At 36.6% G+C, this 20,208-nt stretch overlaps 1 protein-coding gene across 1 annotated transcript in view; it reads left to right on the top strand.

The window, feature by feature from the left end:
- The first annotated feature begins 1,057 nt into the window (after positions 1-1,057).
- Positions 1,058-20,208, top strand: part of LOC143229887 (aquaporin AQPAe.a-like) — a 77,383-nt gene continuing 58,232 nt past the window's right edge. Inside the window, exon 1 of the mRNA XM_076462753.1 lies at positions 1,058-2,088. Coding sequence (XP_076318868.1) covers positions 1,679-2,088 — 410 coding nt within the window. The 5' untranslated portion in view covers positions 1,058-1,678. The remainder of the gene's footprint in view (positions 2,089-20,208) is intronic.

The raw sequence follows: 20,208 nt of genomic DNA, 5'->3' as shown, positions 1-20,208 counted from the left end.
TTCCTTACGATTTGGAGACAACTGATATTCAGTTGCTGTGTCTGCTCTTCTAAATAGACAACATTCGCGAAAGGAAATAAAACAGCATTAATAACAAGGCCCGGCATGGCCAGGTGGGTTAAAGCACTCGACTCGTAATTTGAGGGTCGCGGGCTTAAATCTCCGTCACACCAATCATGTTTGTCCTTTCAGCCGTGGAGGCGTTATAATGTGACGTTGGTCAATCCCACTGTTCGTTGGTAAAAGAGTAGCTCAAAGTAGGAGGTGGGTGGTGATGACTAGCTGCCTTCCCTCTAGTCTTACACTGCTAAATTAAGGACGGATAGCGCAGATAGTCCTTCAGTAGCTTTGCGCGAAATTCAAAACAAGCAATAATAACACACACACACATTAACCCTTAAGAAATGACAAAAAAAAAGTATCTCCAAAGATTTAATACTTCTTTTAGTGCAACATATGACAAATGCGCGTTGCGTTCTGGAGTGGTTTGGTTTTTGGAATTTCGCACAAAGCTACTCGAGGACTATCTGTGCTAGCCGTCCCTAATTTAGCAGTGTAAGACGAGAGGGAAGGCAGCTAGTCATCACCACCCACCGCCAACTCTTGAGCTACTTTTTTACCAACAAATAGTGGGATTGACCGTCACATTATAACGCCCCCACGGGTGAAAGGGCGAGCATGTTTGGCGCAACGGGGATGCGAATCCGCGTCCCTCAGATTACGAGTTGCACGCCTCAACACGCTTGGCCATGTCGGGCCTTACTACGGGAAGAGCTGAGCTTAAGTACAAGTGTATAAGAACGTGTTTCACAATATTCTTCCTTTAAATATCAAATTAATTCTTACTTGGTGTACTGATTAGAAAGAAATGATTGCTGAATGTTATATGCAAAGTATATTTGTTGTACGGAGTTGACATTTGTACTTTTTTTTTTTTTTACATTCATATCTTGAACGTTTATATCACCTCTATCCGACTGAGCTCCACCTACTTGTCAGTCAAAGCTCGTGCCACTTTTCTCGTGCCGAACAGATAGTCGTCGCTAGCAGCGGGCAGACGACATCCGAGCACAATCAAAAAGGTGTAGTTCTTAATGGCACTTTCTCTCCTAAACTAGTGGATCTGGTGCAAGTTATAAACGTTTATAGTATCTTTCAGTTTGAGACGGTTCTTGTTTGTAGCGTAATCATCGTTTAGCACTAGCAGTGTGGCTGATTTCTTGTAAGGACTTCTCTGTCGAAGGCTGACAGTTTTCTAAGGACTAACACTACTCACCGCATACTATCTGAGTGGACTGATGCGGTGGTCGCCCGACTTGCGCGAGCGGCAACATTCAGTCCTTTCAGGCGGCTTTTCTTTTGAATCTGCATAATCTTTCAATTTGATCCAACATTTAAAGATAACACTTTGAAAAAAAAATTTTAACGTGACCTTCACGGAGTAGTGTACTAATATTTTGATTACGAATATGAGGTCTCTTGAAATCGCGTGTGTTTACCCAGAAAATTTTGAGGCCCATTTAATTCGGTGTATTCCATTAAACTCACTGGTAACATGAGATGTTTTTCGTACATTCTGCGCTTTACAGGTGTCACATTGTAAACAGTCCTACTTTACTTACTGTAAACTATTTCTTGTTACTGACAGATTTGTCCAGAATCACACTGGTATCGAATAATGGCATCCATATCGTTGGAATCGTTTTTTTTACATATAATTGATAGGGTGGAGAAAATGCACTTGGAAATGAACAAACAAAAGAGCATGAGAGAGGAGATTAAGACGCTTGAATTTTGGAGGTCCATAATAGCAGAGTGCTTAGCAAGCTTCTTTTATGTTTTTCTTTTGTGTGGAGCTCATGTCACTTGGCCAGGTCACGACCCCAGCAACTTGACCACTAAGGCCTTGACCAGTGGTCTAACAATGGCTACTCTGACTCAGTGTTTCAGTCATATTTCTGGTGCACACGTGAACCCTGCTGTGACTTTTACCATGTTCGTGACCAGGAAGATTTCACCCCTCAGGGCTGGTCTGTATGCCCTAGCTCAGTGTGGTGGAGCCATTGCTGGAGCGGCTCTCCTTTACGGGTAAGTAATACCTTATTAACGTGTCACATAAGTATATTTTCCCATATGAACACACGTGTTTATCTTCAGTAAAGCGCGTCATACAATATCTATTGTTAAAACCGACCCTTCAGAAAGAATATTTCCAATTTTACCACTGACGCCCTAAATCCTTTATGAATAAACTTATTGTAAAATGACACTGAAAATTAAGCTTCAGTTAATAAGGGAACATTTATAAATTTCTAGCTTTTTTTTACGATTCTTGCCGTTGGTGGTGGTGTAAAAGGTTTGGTAACATAATATCTTGTGTTACCAGTTGATATAGCTAACTGAAGTAAGAGTAAACTGAAGTGCTATTACATTAGATGTCTGGCAGAGTAACTTCTGATGGTCATAAATGTATCACTTAACACAAACTTTCAACTAGTAAAGCGTCGTGTTTGAATAATTTATCAAACATTTTCAATTAATACTCGAAGAATGGAAATGCCCCTTTATAAAATTATAGGTACCTAACATGGTTCTGAAGAGTTTTATCAAATGACTATAAAACGAAAACTGGCTAATGTTAAATAGATTATTTATTATTATTATTATTTATAGTATTTATTATTATTGTCCTACATTTAAAACAACATTTATTTGTTGTTGATCCACGTGCATACTTCTTTATATCTGTTTCATATTAATTGTGAACGTTATGTGCTTGGTAATCTTTGTGGTATCATATCTTTTATTCCAGTAAAGTTTGAAACCACCAAAGAAAGCGCATTTTAGTCCTAAACGTTGGGAATATCTTTTTAACGTTAGCCTTTTTGTGTGTGCGTGGTTTTAGTGTGGTTTTCACCTTCTTTTATTTTCGATTTCGTTGTACCACAACGGTCTATAGTTGACATAAGACCATCAGAAGTCAAACTTGAAAACTGCCAGTTAAGTGACAAGTGAATACTCCTCAGGAATGTGGTCACTGACAAATTGTGATACTTATGTTCACAATTGTAAACAGATACATTTTTGGTATATTTTATTCTATTAAAAAACGAAGTAAGCTATTGAATGCAGAATGCTATAAACAACAAGATCAGATAACAATGAAAATACTTTCACAAAAATAATGCGAAGAAGTTTGAGCCAATGAAGACACGAAAAAAGAAATCTTAGTAAACAAATGAAGTTCTAACAAAAATATTATTTATAATGGACATTTTCCTTCAGCGTCGCCCCGACTAATGAATTAACAAATTATTTAATGCCTCCTAGTATTTAATAGGATTTTGTTTGTTTTTGAATTTCGTCCCTAATCTAGCAGTGTAAGACTAGAGGGAAGGCAGCTAGTCATCACCATCCACCGTCAACTCTTGGGCTACTCTTTTTATCAGCGAATAGTGGGATTGACCGTTACAATATAACACCCTCACGGCTGAAAAGGCGTTTGGTGCGACCGGGATTCGAACCCGCGACCCTCGGATTACGAGTCGAACACTTTAACACACTTGGCCATGCTGGGCCCAAAATGGGCTGTCTGTGCTCTGCCCACCACGGGTACCCAAACCCGATTTTTAGCGCTATAAGTCCATAGACATACCGCTGAGCCACTGAGGGGGCTATTTAATACGGTAATTATTATTATATCTTACTTACCTCTTATTCTAACTTCCACAATATATCAGCCCTCCAGTGGCACAGCAGTAAATATGTAGGCTTACGACGCTGAAATCCTATTTTCGATACCCGTGGTAGGTAGAGCACATATAGCCCACTGAGTAGCTTTAAACTTAACAACACCCAATCAATGAAGAGTCAATAGGTCAATCCCACCTAGATGTCATTTATGTTAATGGGTCCATCAAAGGAAGCAGCAATACCTCTCGTATACAAACTGAAATCGTATTTATCAAATTGGTTATTGTGCACGTCATTTTAGAACCTCAATAACGTACCAAGAATTCTAATTGTCATACACTTCACTATTTCATTTTATTCAAAACCTTGCTGTCACTTTTGTCGTTACGTTTCATTTGTATAATGTAATAACATTAAATACATATTTACTGTGTGTGGTTTCCATGGAGTGTCTTTTTTTAAAATGTATTCAATGTGTAATTACTTACAGCCCAAAACGTATTAGGAACAGTTTAACCACACTGAACAACTTAATATCATCTGATCTTGGGCTAATTTGAATTTTGCACAAAGCTACTCGAGGGCTATCTGTACTAGCCGTCCCTAATTTAGTAGTGTACAACTAGAAGGAAGGCAGCTAGTCATCATCACCCACCGCCAATTCTTGGGCTACTCTTTTCCCAACAATAGGGGGATTGACCGTCACATTATAACACCCCCACGGCTGAAAAGGCGAGCATGTTTGGTGCGATCGGGATTCCTACCCGCGACCCTCGGATTACGAGTCGAACGCCTTAACACACTTGTCCATGCCAGGCCGATCTTGGACTATTTTACGTTTTTAACATCAAACTATTAATGAAGAAAAATACTCGGAATACTTTTATCAGTTAATTACGTGTTTGTGTTTGTATTAGCAAAGCCACATGGGGCTATCTGCTGAGCCTACCGAGGGGAACCGAATCCCTGATTTTAGCGTTGTAAATCCGTAGACTTACCGCTGTACTAGCGGGGGGCGATTTTATCAGTTAATTAGTTATTCTGTTTTTAAGCACAAAACTGCACATTGTGCTATCTGTGCTCTGTCCGTTAGAAGTAACGAAACACGATTTTAGAGTTATAAGCTCTGAGTGTTATCGATGGGCAATCAGGATGATTGTACTTTTTTTATTAGTAACAATAACACAGACTTGTGATGGTTTTATTGTCTATAAATATTTATATGATCTACAGTACTTGTATGGTGAATCCAAAAACAATATCCATTTTTCTTTATCACGTAGAGATTTTTTCACGAAACGTCATACGTACTTTTACATAAATGAATAATTTCTATTGAAATCAGGTCACATTTTGTCATGCTTAAAATGTTGACAACCACTGGCTATAGAGTTCTCTAGACGAATCGTGACGTTAAATCTTATCGATTGTTCTAGAACCCAAGAGAAACACACCGCTAGTATATAAACGGTTAACAGGCAGCATGACATGTCATTTTTGGATAGTATTTGTTTGTAAGTACACTTTGACATTTTTTATTCCATATTATTTATTTGTCACTGTAGCAAAAAGAGATTGTGTAAATAACACAAACATATTCTGTTATATTTGTTTAAAAAACAACAAAAGAAAACCATTACACAATTCGTCAAACAAACGTATTACGCGTATAGTGGAACAAAACTTTGGGACCAAGACAAATCATTGGCTCCATACAAAGTTTGCATCCTTTGTGTCGAAGAGTTGAGACAAGTAACTAAAGGTAAGAAAAAACGTTTTTGCCTTTTGAAATTCCAATAGTCTGGCGTGAAACCACAGAGATGGCTGCTAGTTTTGCTCATGTAACGTAAAAGGCTACAACACTCTTAAAAAAGGAAATTTCTTATCCGAACCTTCAATCTGCTATAAAATCTGTTGTTCATGAACCTGATGCACCTGTATCTACTTCAGTGGAGACTCTTGATACAGTTTTCATGGATCTGATGTACCTGTATCTACTCCAGTGGAGACTCTTGATACAGTTTTCGTGGACATGATGCACCTGTATCTACTCCACCGGAGACTGTTGATACAGTTTTCATGGACATGATGTACCTGTATCTACTCCAGTGGAGACTATTGATACAGTTTTCATGGACATGATGTACCTGTATCTACTTCAGTGGAGACTCCTGATACAGTTTTCATGGATCTGATGCGCCTGTATCTACTCCAGTGGAGACTCTTGATACAGTTTTCATGGACATGATGTACCTGTATCTACTCCAGTGGAGACTATTGATACAGTTTTCATGGACATGATGTACCTGTATCTACTTCAGTGGTGACTCTTGATACAGTTTATCTGATTCTGAATCTGATGTCAATGAAAATGATGATAGGGATTGTTTTCAGTCTAAATTGTCTGAAAAGGTTTCATCAAGACATAAGGTAATTTGAGAGGAAGTATCAGGGAAGATGGAACATCAGTATAAAGGTTAATTACTGCTGGTCATCGAAACGAGGTAGTCCAGATAGAATTTATAAAAGAAAGACCACAACTTGTAATTTTGAGACTAAAACAGTTAGATTTCACAAGACAAAATGATGAATGTGATTGTATATTCGTTTGATACCAATGTTTTTTTCCTTTTATATTTTGTTTCCTTTTGTTTGTCAACAAACATAATAATAATAAAATGTTCATTTTGTTAAACGAATGGCCCGGCATGGCCAACTGTGTTAAGACGTGCGACTCGTAATCTGAGGGTCGCGGGTTCGAATCCACGTCGTGCCAAACATGCTCGCCCTTTCAGCCGTGGGGGCGTTATAACGTGACGGTCAATCCCACTATTCGTTGGTAAAAGAGTAGCCCAAGAGTTGGCGGTGGGTTGTGATGACTAGCTGCCTTCCCTCTATTCTTACACTGCTAGATTAGGGACAGCTAGCGCAGATAGTCCTCGAGTAGCTTTGTGCGAAATTCAAAAACAAACAAACAAAACAGTTGTTAAACGAAATGATAATTTGATCTAAGTAAAAGTTTTTCTTCTCGATTTTGTAAAAAAAAAAAAATCCTTCCGTGAAAGAGAAAAAGAAATTAATATTATTTTCGAAATTCACGCAGCTGAATTGTGTAAAATCCGATATTAAAACCAAAACAAATATCATGAAGTTTAAATTTGCAGGTCTGTATTATTATGTGTTTAGAATACTTTTGAATGAAGCAAAATACTTCACATATCGAAACCGAAGGTTATTGATAGTTCAGGTTTTACCAGATGTTCTATGTGTTTGTATACATTGAGTATTTTCATTACATCACGAATTTAGAGATGAGCCTTGATAGGTAAACAGAAAGCACATTTGAAGCCATTACGTTAACGTTCGAAATATTTACCCCACAGTTTTGTTTCCAATTAATTAAAGGCACTCAACAAAATTAACGTCTCGATAGAATTGTTGAGAGATCCTGTGTTTATCAAAGACAGGCATGGTTGCAATCTATCATCTCCTCTACTTGCTGTACAAAGTTGGTTAGCACCAACCTTTGTGAAACTTGTTTCAATTTCATTTTATTCATGGCCCGGCATGGCCAAGCGTGTTAAGGCGTGCGACTCGTAATCTGAGGGTCTTCGGTTCGCATCCCCTTCGCGCCAAACATGCTCACCCTTTCAGCCGTGGGGGCGTTATGTGTGACGGTCAATCCCACTATTCGTTGGTAAAAGAGTAGCCCAAGAGTTGGCGGTGGGTGGTGATGACTAGCTGCCTACCGGATTTAAAATGTGCTTATAATAACAAAAACAACGACTAATTTACAATTTCTAGAGTAAATTTATCTTTTCCACTTATTCTCGATCGCATTAGAAACCTTTCGTTTATTCACTCATCAGCTTTGTTTGTTAACGTATTTAAGTTGTAGAATTAGCAATTACAAAACACTGTTTTCAATGCATTGAGAGCAAATATCTATACATTATTATACTGCAAAAGACGATTAAATATTATTGAAACTAAATTTGGTGCTTTTTATGTAAATACTACATTTTGGGAACATGTGATTCCTAAAATTTTGATGTCTGGAGTTAACATTTCAATAAAAAAATCTCAGTTTTATCAGTTTAGTGATTTAAAAAAAACAAAATTATGCAAGTTAATTTAGATTATTACACATTCCCTTAGGTAAAAAAACAAAGTTTATAGATAGAGGAAGTTAGTAGTGATAGTAATATGTTTTTAGTGATACGCCTGGATATGAAACTACAATGGTTAAATAACCTGAACACGTTTTTATTGGTATGTTGCTTGCTATCTGCCCCCGCTAGTGCAGCGGTATGTCTTCGGATTTTCAACGCTAAAATCAGGGGTTCGATTCTTCTCGGTGGGTTCAGCAGATAGCTCGATGTGGCTTTGCTATAAGAAAACACAAACACACTGCTTGCTATCTTTTTTAGTTTTATAACTGCCAACTGTTTTTCGAAAGTCGTTTTCACCTTATTATCTTTAGACTAAAAAAAAACAAGGGAAGACGTTTTAATGTTGGCTTATTCATATGTAATTAACACTCGTGCGTGTAATTCTGTTTCTAAACGGTGACTTAGGATTGGCTGACAGTAAAACTGTTATTTCTACTGTGGTAAACAACTATCGTGTATTTATGGGGTCATAAACTGTTTGACTCAACAAAACCGTAAACAAAGAACGTTTATTAGCTAACGCAGAGAAATCCTTGGAGGATGTAGTTATGGTATGAACGGAAGTAACGTTATAAAAGGTAAACTTACATATTCATTGCTGAATTATCTTTTACAATCCATAAAGCCTATCACACATTAGTTAGATGTTTCGAAAGTTTGTGTCTGGCTGCACAATGGCTATATCTGCGTTAGCTGTCCTCAAATTTGAACTGCTAGACTCTAGAGAAAATAGTTAATCAACACCACTGACCGCCAACTGAAACTACTCGAATAGTGTGGTTCTCTTCTCCCTCTTTAACACCCCATGTCCCTGAATTGAAGAACATGTATCCTCATTTTTTCTTTTGCAGCAACAAAATACGAACCACGAACCCGCAGATTTAAAGACTTTAGCCCATTTTCAGCCCGCCATTGGTACGTAGCTTAAGGCATACAGCTGTTTAGTGAACGTTATAATTATTGTATGTTCAGAAAGTGAGTGGTGAGAGAATTGACAAAGCACCGTGAACGAGAATATTTGTTAATCAAATGGAAACCAAAACTTCAGAGTCATTTAGTGAGTAATTCGCTGTTGGCATATACAGGGTGTTTGGAAAGTCACTGTGCACTTATATATTTATTAACAGACATGTTTCAATATAGAATACAGGAGGTAAATATGAATGACAATTATAAACAATGTTGAAAGTGACCCTCGTTGGGATCAATACAGGCCTGAATCCTTCTTATTTTGTTTATAAACACCGCTATCAGTTGCTGGCTTGAAATAGGCTTAATAAAATATTATTACAAAAATGTACAGTGACTTTCCGAACACCCTGTATGATACTTGTCAAAATCAGTTATTTTGTACTAATATTCTGGAAAGTGATATGGCTTATGCATGATTTACCAGACGGTGAAATGAGATTTAGTCATTAATTACTCTGTTGATGAAATACGAATATGTTTAATTACTGATAAATAAATTGAATCAGACACCCAGAAATTACTCACAGCGCAAAGGAACGGGTTTCTATAGTTTTATTTGCATATATATTCTACGTTCCGACTTATGTACAAATATTTAACGTATTTGATCTAACATGTTTCATTTATGTGACACTTTTGATGAACAGTAACCTTTGACCGTGAATTAAGACACAGGAATGCACTGTTTCAGTTGGAACTCTTTAAAAGTATGTCTGTTTTGTTTTTTTTAAACTAACATTGAAGTAGAGAGAGACACGGATTTGAAGCCAATAAGAAAGCAATGACCATGATTTTATCTCTTTGGCCTTAGGTTCTAAGGCAAGGGGATACATGTATGTAGGAAGCAATGTTTCCTCTATTCTGCGCGGCCGCACAACAACCATTCAAGTGCTGCGCACATCATTATTCCAGCCGCGCACATTCTTAGTAATAGTGAGTCTTCACACGCTGACGACCTTAATGAGCGTGGCAGTCGATAGGCCTAAAGCCCAAATAACCAACTGATAGCATTGCAAAGCGGCCCAATAATTCAATTGAGTCGATGGTCTAAGACTATCTCCCGCTCCTAAAATAAAGTTGATAGCGCACATTGTCTTAATGCTGATACACATGAAGAAGATTCACCCTGCACATTGATTGAAAAAAATTAGAGGAAACATTGGTGATGAGCTATGACCTCCACGAAGATGCGGCTACACAGTTTTCAACAGTCAACATCTGCTAGTACTGGCTTAAGGTTTTCGAACAGCTTTCTCTTCATTTTATTTTTTCTTTGTGAAGTTGGCAAGTATTGGGCCTTGATTTTGTTCAACAAGTTGAAGATTAAATCATTTAAGGAAACACAAAAAATGATCCGTTTAGATTTAATGGCAACGTTTAATAAATGAAGTAAGAACTAGCAAATGATCTTTGGAAAATCAAGTGGATAAAAGTCAACAGTATGCTCTAACATTCAGACTAGTATCTATGTTTAGTCTAAATTAATTATTGATTTGGTGCTTTTCGACCTGTAAGGATGTGTACTTTTAAGACTAACACAGTATTTTCGTCTGTTTCTCATAAAATTGAATAATTAATTGCATCGGGTACACAATTGTATAAAGTTGAACATGTTTGTATAGCCACAGTGTAATCTCAATGTTTCTTACACATCATGTATAGCCACAGTCTAGTTTCAATGTTTCTTACACATCATGTATAGCCATAGTCTAGTCTCAACGTTTCTTACACATCATGTATAACCACAGTCTAGTCTCAACGTTTCTTACACATCATGTATAGCCACAGTCTAGTCTCAATGTTTCTTACACATCATGTATAGCCATAGTCTAGTCTCAACGTTTCTTACACATCATGTATAACCACAGTCTAGTCTCAACGTTTCTTACACATCATGTATAGCCACAGTCTAGTCTCAATGTTTCTTACACATCATGTATAGCCACAGTCTAGTCTCAATGTTTGTTACACATCATGTATAGCCACAGTCTAGTCTCAATGTTTCTTACACATCATGTATAGCCACAGTCTAGTCTCAATGTTTCTTACACATCATGTATAGCCACAGTCTAGTCTCAATGTTTCTTACACATCATGTATAGCCACAGTCTAGTCTCAATGTTCGTTACACATCATGTATAGCCACAGTCTAGTCTCAATGTTTGTTACACATCATGTATAGCCACAGTCTAGTCTCAATGTTTCTTACACATCATGTATAGCCACAGTCTAGTTTCAATGTTTCTTACACATCATGTATAGCCACAGTCTAGTCTCAATGTTTCTTACACATCATGTATAGCCACAGTCTAGTTTCAATGTTTCTTACACATCATGTATAGCCACAGTCTAGTTTCAATGTTTCTTACACATCATGTATAGCCACAGTCTAGTCTCAATGCTTCTTACACATCCACTTATTCAATGCCTCTCCTTCTGCGAAACCAGAGGAACATAGAATCATCAAGAGCACCATAATGTCGATTGGTTTGTTTCCACTCTTACGTTCTTAGTTCCAAAGGCACTTCCTTGATTGCTTCGGACAAGTTTCTCTACATTTGGCATCTGGGAAGAATATTTCTGTTGTGTTAGACCTCGGAATTTCCATACAAGCGAGTGTACCGTGTTTGTTGTTTTTCATATTACCAACTGTTATATTTCTCAAACAAAGCAGGACTATGAGTGAGTTTTTCAACCTCAACCGTGTTTAAAGCAGCAAACCGATACGAAACAATAACATTACACACTGATCTTTCTGACTGCGATTAAGATGGTTTCGTGTTTTTGGAGCACTTCCTTCACTTTAGTTAGTTTATGGGTGCTGTTGGTTTGTTCCAAGAATTACCTGGTACAAACGTAAATAAACGAATTTTGTAAAATATATATATCTTTTTATAATCTCAGTTATGTTTCATACAGTGTTGCAGCAATGCCGAAATTGGAAGGTAACTTCGATAATATTAAAAATTACTTTTTAAACATTCTAATAATAAAACGTGTTTCACAAGCATCACCTGACGCAATTAACCAAACAAAATAATTATTTTTCTGCTATTTATTCAAGCACGTTTCTTCACGTTCGACTAAGTATTAAGTTATCGATCTGTTAATGTTGCTTCTTTTGGATTTGGACCTAGAAACCTTTATTTATTTAAAACGCAGTCGTTCGTACGCTGTTTGATCATAACTTACTTAAGATGCTAAAACTGGGCAAGTGAATAAATAAGTAGTAAAGTGTTTTTAGGAAAATATAGTAAATTTACTCTTACAAAAAATTAAAGGATAATGAGAATTTTGTATTTTGACATAGAGAGACATTGAATATTGACGAAGCTTGTTTATTACAAATATCACATTTACTCTTACAAAAAAATTAAAGGATAACGAGAATTTTGTATTTTGACATAGAGAGACATTCAATATTGACGAAGCTTGTTTATTACAAATATCACATGGTAAAAATATAACAAGCAAGTCGATTATTTGTTTGTTTAGAATTAGGCACAAAGCTACACAATGGGCTGTCTGTACTCTTTCCACCACGGGTATCGAAACCCGGTTTTTAGTGTGTAAATTCGCACGCATACCACTGTGTCACTGGGGGGCCAAGCAAATCGAAAAAGATATACTGACAATAACAAAAAATGCAAACTTAACGACAAGTGTCAATATCTGGAGACACAAATGTCAAACAAAAAGCACTTATTAAGATTAACACAATTGACAACATAAGTCTTAAGCAGCTGGTAGATTCTGCTCTGTTGTTCTTGATTTATCTGCACCTGTTTCCCATATCGCTGATGACATTTCGGATGAGTTGGTATGACAGCAAAGTCCATTCTTGAATAAAGGCAGCTTTGAACTCTTAGACAACCATAGGAGCATGCTGTTTGTCTGGAGTGTTCTATGAGCAGGTTGTTTATTTGAATTGTTATTTAAGCATGTTTGTTTCTCTAACTGCTTTCTCTAGAAAATCACACACATGCTCGTGCTTCAATTCCTTCATCTCGGAAAAAAAAATTGCTGCGTAATCCTGATGATGTGATAACGGGCATTATCCTGCTGCTGTACGATACTCATCTCTGATGGCACCAACATAAGAGCGAACATCCACCAAATAGAGGTTTGTATGCCCTTGCACGCATTTGCCATCTCAGGTCACGATTGAGCCCCTTTCTAAGGCATCATGATGGATAACGTTACAGGCCGAATATCGCTCTACTTCACGCCTCCAGATTCTCACACGTGGATCACTTGAAGATACGCAGTATTTTCTCTCATCTGGGAATAGTGCAGGGATCCATTGCTGAATGGTCCAAATGGCATGTTTCTGGGCAAATTCCACCCATGCTCCTTGGTATCTTGGTGGTTAGTACATGGGCTCTACATTGTATCCTGAATCTGAGGTCACCATCATGAAATCTGTTTCTGAACATTGAGCATGTTATGTGTACTCCAGTGGGTTGTTCCTGCGTTTCCTAGCGCTGCTGGTGTGTTTTCTTAGAGCTAACTTCTGCAGATACCAGTCAATTGCTGCACCTGTAAACCTTCTGTGACTCTTTATTCGCCTTCTGGTGTATTTTCCACAATTTGTGCTACAATCTACTGCCTATTGTGATACCACCACGACCTGCACCACCTCTGTCCAGGGATGACAACTCTGTAAGCTTCACTTTTGGTTAACTGTTTTTTCAATAGCTTTCATACCCTTTCCAAAAGCCAACACCAGCAAGCAATTCCGTAAACCTAACATTATCACAACATTAAACATATTTCCTAATCAATTTAAAGCTAGCCTTTTGCTTTGAAAAAAATTAGATAATTTCTCATATGGGCTTATCACGTAAAAAAATATCGGTTAATAAACTTATAAACCTGAGGTAGAATTAAGGTAATCCTCTACAATAACCATGCTAAACTTGAAAAAAACAACAACAACTGATAACCTAAAACATATATATATTTAGCCAAATCTCATTATCCTTTCATTTTTGTAAGTAATGTATATGATATATATATATATATATATACGAAATAGTTGTGTAACTGTTTACTCAACATTCGAAAAGTAAAGATTTAGATATTGCTAAGGTAGAGTATTTAAAAATAAATTCGATCATGTTTTGTTTTGATGCAAAGCAGGAGATAAACTAATACATTCCTGTGTTCGTTTATTTCAACTGACGAATTTGAACAACTGCGTCCATCAGCGATTTTTAAAATAAAATACAAAAATTACTAGAATATTGACATTTTTACACACCCTGTCTTCAATGGCCATTAAATTTTTTGACTGACTGTTGGCACCAAAGAGATACTGAGCACAGAAAATCTTAATCAGTTTCAGTACAGTACAGATAATGTCCAAAATAACAAAGGTTAAAGTTTCACCCAATATTTGATTAGTTAGGGATCAGTCTTACTGGTTGCTGTTGAATCAGGATATTTAACTTGGAGGGTTCTATCATCAGAGTTGGACAGGATATTTAACTTGGTGGGTTGTATCATCAGAGTTGGACAAGGATATTCAATTTGGTGGGTTGTTTCATCAGAGTTGGATCAGGATATTTAACTTGGTGGGTTGTATCATCAGAGTTGGATCAGGATATTTAATTTGGAGGGTTGTATCATCAGAGTTGAATCAGAATATTTAATTTGGTGGGTTGTATCATCAGAGTTGGATCAGGATATTTAATTTGGTGGGTTGCATCATCAGAGTTGGATCAGGATATTTCATTTGGTGGGTTGTATCATCAGAGTTGGATCAGGATATTTAATTTGGTGAGTTGTAGCATCACAGTTGGATCAGGATATTTAACTTGATGGGTTGTATCATCAGAGTTGGATCAGGATATTTATATTGGTGGGTTCTATCATCAGAGTTGGATCAGGATATTCAATTTGGTGGGTTGTATCATCAACGTTGGATCAGGATATTTAACTTGGTGGATTGTATCATCAGAGTTGGATCAGGATATTTAATTCGGTGGGTTGTATCATCAGAGTTGGATCAGTATATTTAATTTGGTGGGTTGTATCATCAAAGTTGGATCAGGATATTTAATTTGGTCGGTTCTATCATCAGAGTTGGATCAGGATATTTAATTTGGTGGGTTGTATCATCAGAGTTGGACAAGGATATTCAATTTGGTGGGTTGTATCATCAGAGTTGGATCAGGATATTTAATTTGGAGGGTTGTATCATCAGAGTTGAATCAGAATATTTAAGTTGGTGGGTTGTATCATCAGAGTTGGATCAGGATATTTAATTTGGTGGGTTGCATCATCAGAGTTGGATCAGGATATTTCATTTGGTGGGTTGTATCATCAGAGTCGGATCAGGATATTTAATTTGGTGAGTTGTAGCATCACAGTTGGATCAGGATATTTAACTTGGTGGGTTGTATCATCAGAGTTGGATCAGGATATTTATATTGGTGGGTTCTATCATCAGAGTTGGATCAGGATATTCAATTTGGTGGGTTGTATCATCAGAGTTGGATCAGGATATTTAACTTGGTGGGTTGTATCATCAGAGTTGGATCAGGATATTTAATTTGGTGGGTTGTATCATCAGAGTTGGATCAGTATATTTAATTTGGTGGGTTGTATCATCAAAGTTGGATCAGGATATTTAATTTGGTGGGTTGCATCATCAGAGTTGGATCAGGATATTTCATTTGGTGGGTTGTATCATCAGAGTTGGATCAGGATATTTAATTTGGTGAGTTGTAGCATCACAGTTGGATCAGGATATTTAACTTGGTGGGTTGTATCATCAGAGTTGGATCAGGATATTTATATTGGTGGGTTGTATCATCAGAGTTGGATCAGGATATTCAATTTGGTGGGTTGTATCATCAGAGTTGGATCAGGATATTTAATTTGGTGGGTTGTATCATCAGAGTTGGATCAGGATATTTAATTTGGTGGGTTGTATCATCAGAGTTGGATCAGAATATTTAATTTGGTGGGTTGTATCATCAGAGTTGGATCAGGATATTTCATTTGGTGGGTTGTATCATAAGTGTTGGATCAAGATATTTATATTAGTGGCTGTATCATCAGAGTTGGATCAGGATATTTAACTTGGTGGGTTGTATCATCAGAGTTGGATCAGGATATTTATTTTGGTGGGTTGTATCATCAGAGTTGGATCAGGATATTTAATTTGGAGGGTTGTATCATCAGAGTTGAATCAGGATATTTAATTTGGAGGGTTGTATCATCAGAGTTGAATCAGAATATTTAATTTGGTGGGTTGTATCATCAGAGTTGAATCAGGATATTTAATTTGGAGGGTTGTATCATCAGAGTTGAATCAGAATATTTAATTTGGTGGGTTGTATCATCAGAGTTGGATCAGGATATTTAACTTGGTGGGTTGTATCATCAGAGTTGGATCAGGATATTTAACTTGGTGGGTTGTATCATCAGAGTTGGATCAGGATATTTCATTTGGTGGGTTGTATCATAAGTGTTGGATCAAGATATTTATATTAGTGGGTGTATCATCAGAGTTGGATCAGGATATTTAACTTGGTGGGTTGTATCATAAGAGTTGGATCAGGATATTTATTTTGGTGGGTTGTATCATCAGAGTTGGATCAAGATATTTAATTTGGAGGGTTGTATCATCAGAGTTGGATCAGGATATTTAATTTGGTCGGTTCTATCATAAGAGTTGGATCAGGATATTTATTTTGGTGGGTTGTATCATCAGAGTTGGATCAGGATATTTAATTTGGAGGGTTGTATCATCGGAGTTGGATCAGGATATTTAATTTGGTCGGTTCTATCATCAGAGTTGGATCAGGATATTTAATTTGGTGGGTTGTATCATCAGAGTTGGACCAGAATATTTAATTTGGTCAGCTATAGCATCAGAATTATTATAAAGAAAAGGATTTGAAACACTAAACAAATGTACTAGGACTGTTTGCCGAATATTCTGTACAAACGTTTTTTTTCTTGCCACTTTACTGTGTTGTCCATACACGCCCTTTCTCATGGATTATTTACCATAATCATCAGCGCATCGTGTAAACATAATAGTTGTTGGTTTGGCGTCTGGAGCAACGTTAAAGTAAGATATCCAATAGAATTGTGCGCGTTAAGACGAACCTTTTAAGAAGAGATGAGGCTTAATGAGTCCATGTGAGCTTAGAATTGTTGTTTTCACTTTTCAGCAACCAATTATTACCACAGATACCAATACACTCAACCGTAGTTTGAGTTACATAATACAACCATTCTAACTATACAGAATAATTTCGTGCTAAATTATTCCTGTTTGGCAATTAATATAAGTGGAACTTATGAATCTAAATGCCGGATTTTCACAAGTGAAAATGTTTTTTTATTTGTCAAGGACTTTGAGGTGTTCAACATATATCAGTTATTCAACAAACACAGTTAAAATTCTAATTATTGTTTATTTTAAGTTATTCAGCACTGCCCTAATTTCTGGATGCAAAAGAACACATACCTAATGAAACTTAACTGTAAATTTTCTGTAGGTATAAACTTCATGTATTGTCGTTAATATGAGTATAATACTATACCAGGCGAAATGAATATTCGAGTTGTTTTTCAAGCCTTAAGTTATCAATGTACGTTATATAAAAAGACTAGCTGTCTTGTTTTAAACTGTTACACATTCATCTTTCGCTATTTGATTTTGCGCTTCTAAACCAGCCCCAGCACTTTCATATATTATTAAATTTACTACTTAATTCAGATGTGTTTTAGTAATAGCCTTAGAAAATATATTTTAGGTATAGCTTTAAGAAATATCTAACATTTACCACCGTTTTTGTTCGATTAGAACTATATTTCATGCGCTCGTTTTCTAGATTTCAGACAATTATTGGAGAGCAATTCAACACAGCATTTATAATCATTAAATCCTAAGATAAGGGAAGATAAATATGTCACATTTTGCTGCTTGCAAAATATAACGTTATTCTTTTCATTTTGTGAAGGCTAGTTGATATTACTTTCTCATAAATAAATATTCCCTACTTTTAAATTCATAACAGGCGCTTAAACTCGATCTGTTTTGACACATTCTCGGATCAGTGTTACAACAAATACATACAACTTCTCGGTGAACGCTACGTAAACATTTGCCATGGAAAAAACTTCTGAGTTGACAACGGAATACTGTACCAGAAAGTTATCTTCATGATGAATTACACTGAAAATGACTCACAAATAAAAATGTAACCTATTAAAAAAAATCACCCAAGCTGAATTAAGCTTATTAAATTCTTCAAGACCAATCCATCCATACTCTTAGCACTTAGCTTTAATCTGACAGCGTTCTGCATGCTGATTGACTCGAAGTATTTCTGATTTACTGCCTACTTGATCTCACTTGTATAATTCATAAACAGATTTAATATGTTGTTAATGAATTTTTTGAACTTCAAAATTTTATTTTGTATGTGAAGTACTTTTCCCTCCTTGTTTTCAAAATACGACTTCCGTAATTTAACAGTTTGTAGTTTCGAAATTTCATTTCTTATATTAGAACTTTAAAACAAACACTTGAAATATTTAATTTGTGAAATTTAAAAATGTAGAAAAAATTGTAAAAAAAAATCAAGTTACCTCAAATAATTAGAAAATTTAATTAGATACAACGTAATTCGAGAGGTTTTTCTTTTATAAGACAACGTATTTCAAGAGGCTAGCCTTGTCTCTAGAGAAACTTATTTTGACCAGAAAATTAAATTGTTTTTTGTCTTAGAGATTTTTTTTTTTAGCTTTGTAATACCAGCCGAAGCGTGAGCTACATTTTCGTAAGGCCCGGCATGGCCAAGCGTGTTAAGGTGTGCAACTCGTAATCTGAAGGTCGCGGGTTCGCATCCCCGTCGCGCCAAACATACTCTCCCCTTTTAGCCGTGAGGGCGTTATAATGTGACGGTCAATCCCACTATTCGTTGGTAAAAGAGTAGGCCAAGAGTTGGCGGTGGGTGGTGATGACTAGTTGCCTTCCCTTTAGTCTTACACTACTAAATTAGGGACGGCTAGACAGACAGCCCTTGAGTAGCTTTGTGCGAAATTAAAAAAACAAAACATTTTCATATTAAAAAAAACTAGAGTGGATATCTGGCATTCGTTTAACAAATGTTGAATCGAAGAATTTTTATTTGTACTTTGATACGTAGAAAATATGTTGACTACGATTTGCAATACTTTGCAAAAATCAAAGATTTTTTATGCGAGAAAAAACAGCCCTAGAAGTAAATGATTACTCAATATTTGCATGTTACTATTGTCAACATAATCAGATATATCTTCATTCTAACTCAGCTGATATAAAAATATTTATATTTGACAGTCGAAATATAAGGTTTTATATCTGTCCAGCATGGCCAGGTGGGTAGGGCGCTCGACTCGTAATATAAGGGTCATGGGTTCAAATCCCCATCACACCAAACATGCTACCCCTTTCAGCCGTGAGGGGCATTATATATCGACGGTAAATCTCACTATTCGTTAGTAAACGAGTTGGCGCTAGGTGGTGATGACTAGCTGCCTTCCTTCTAGTATTACACTGCTAAATTAGGGACGGCTAGCGCAGATAACCCCCGTGTAGCTTCGAGCGAAATTGAAAACAAACCAAGTAACACCGTTTCGCGAATTTAAACTTGTTAAAAATTGTTTTGGTTTTAATAACAGTTTTTTTTAATTCACCTACGCAGATTTCAAGGAAACAATATTCTTTGTTTTTCTAGCGCGTTAGGATTGTTTACAAATAAAACAGAATGTGTTTAGATCATTTACATAACCTCTTGTTGCCACAGATACAAATAAGTTTTGTTTGTTTTGGAAATTCGCGCAAAGCTACTCGAGGGTTATCTGTACTAGCCGTCCCTAATTTAGCAGTATAATACTAGAGGGAAGGCAGTTAGTCATCACCACCCACCGCCAACTCTTGGGCTACTTTTTTACCAGCGAATCGTGGGATTGACCGTCACATTATAACGCCCCCACGGCTGAAAGGGCGAGTATATTTGGCGCGATCGGGATGCGAACCCGCGACCCTCAGATTACGAGTCGCACGCCTTAACACGCTTGGCCATGCCGGGCCTAGCTACAAATAAGTAATATTGAAAAGTTAAAACACAATGTCAGAAGTGACACGTCATGAAGCCTTTTAACCATTTATATACTAGCGGTGTTTTTTGTGGGTTGTAGAATGATTAGTAAGACTCTCATATCACAACTGATCTAAAGAAGTCTACAGTTAAAGGTTCTCAATATTTCAAGCACAACAAAATGTGACCTGATTTCAGTGAAAATTATTCACTTGTGTAAAAGTATGTACGACATTTTGTGAAAAACCTGTAGATAACGGAGA

The sequence above is a fragment of the Tachypleus tridentatus genome, chromosome 10 (assembly GCF_004210375.1).
Source record: "Tachypleus tridentatus isolate NWPU-2018 chromosome 10, ASM421037v1, whole genome shotgun sequence".
NCBI lineage: Eukaryota > Metazoa > Arthropoda > Merostomata > Xiphosura > Limulidae > Tachypleus > Tachypleus tridentatus.
Note: the sequence above shows the minus strand (reverse complement) of the source record. Positions and strands in the feature narration are given on the sequence as shown.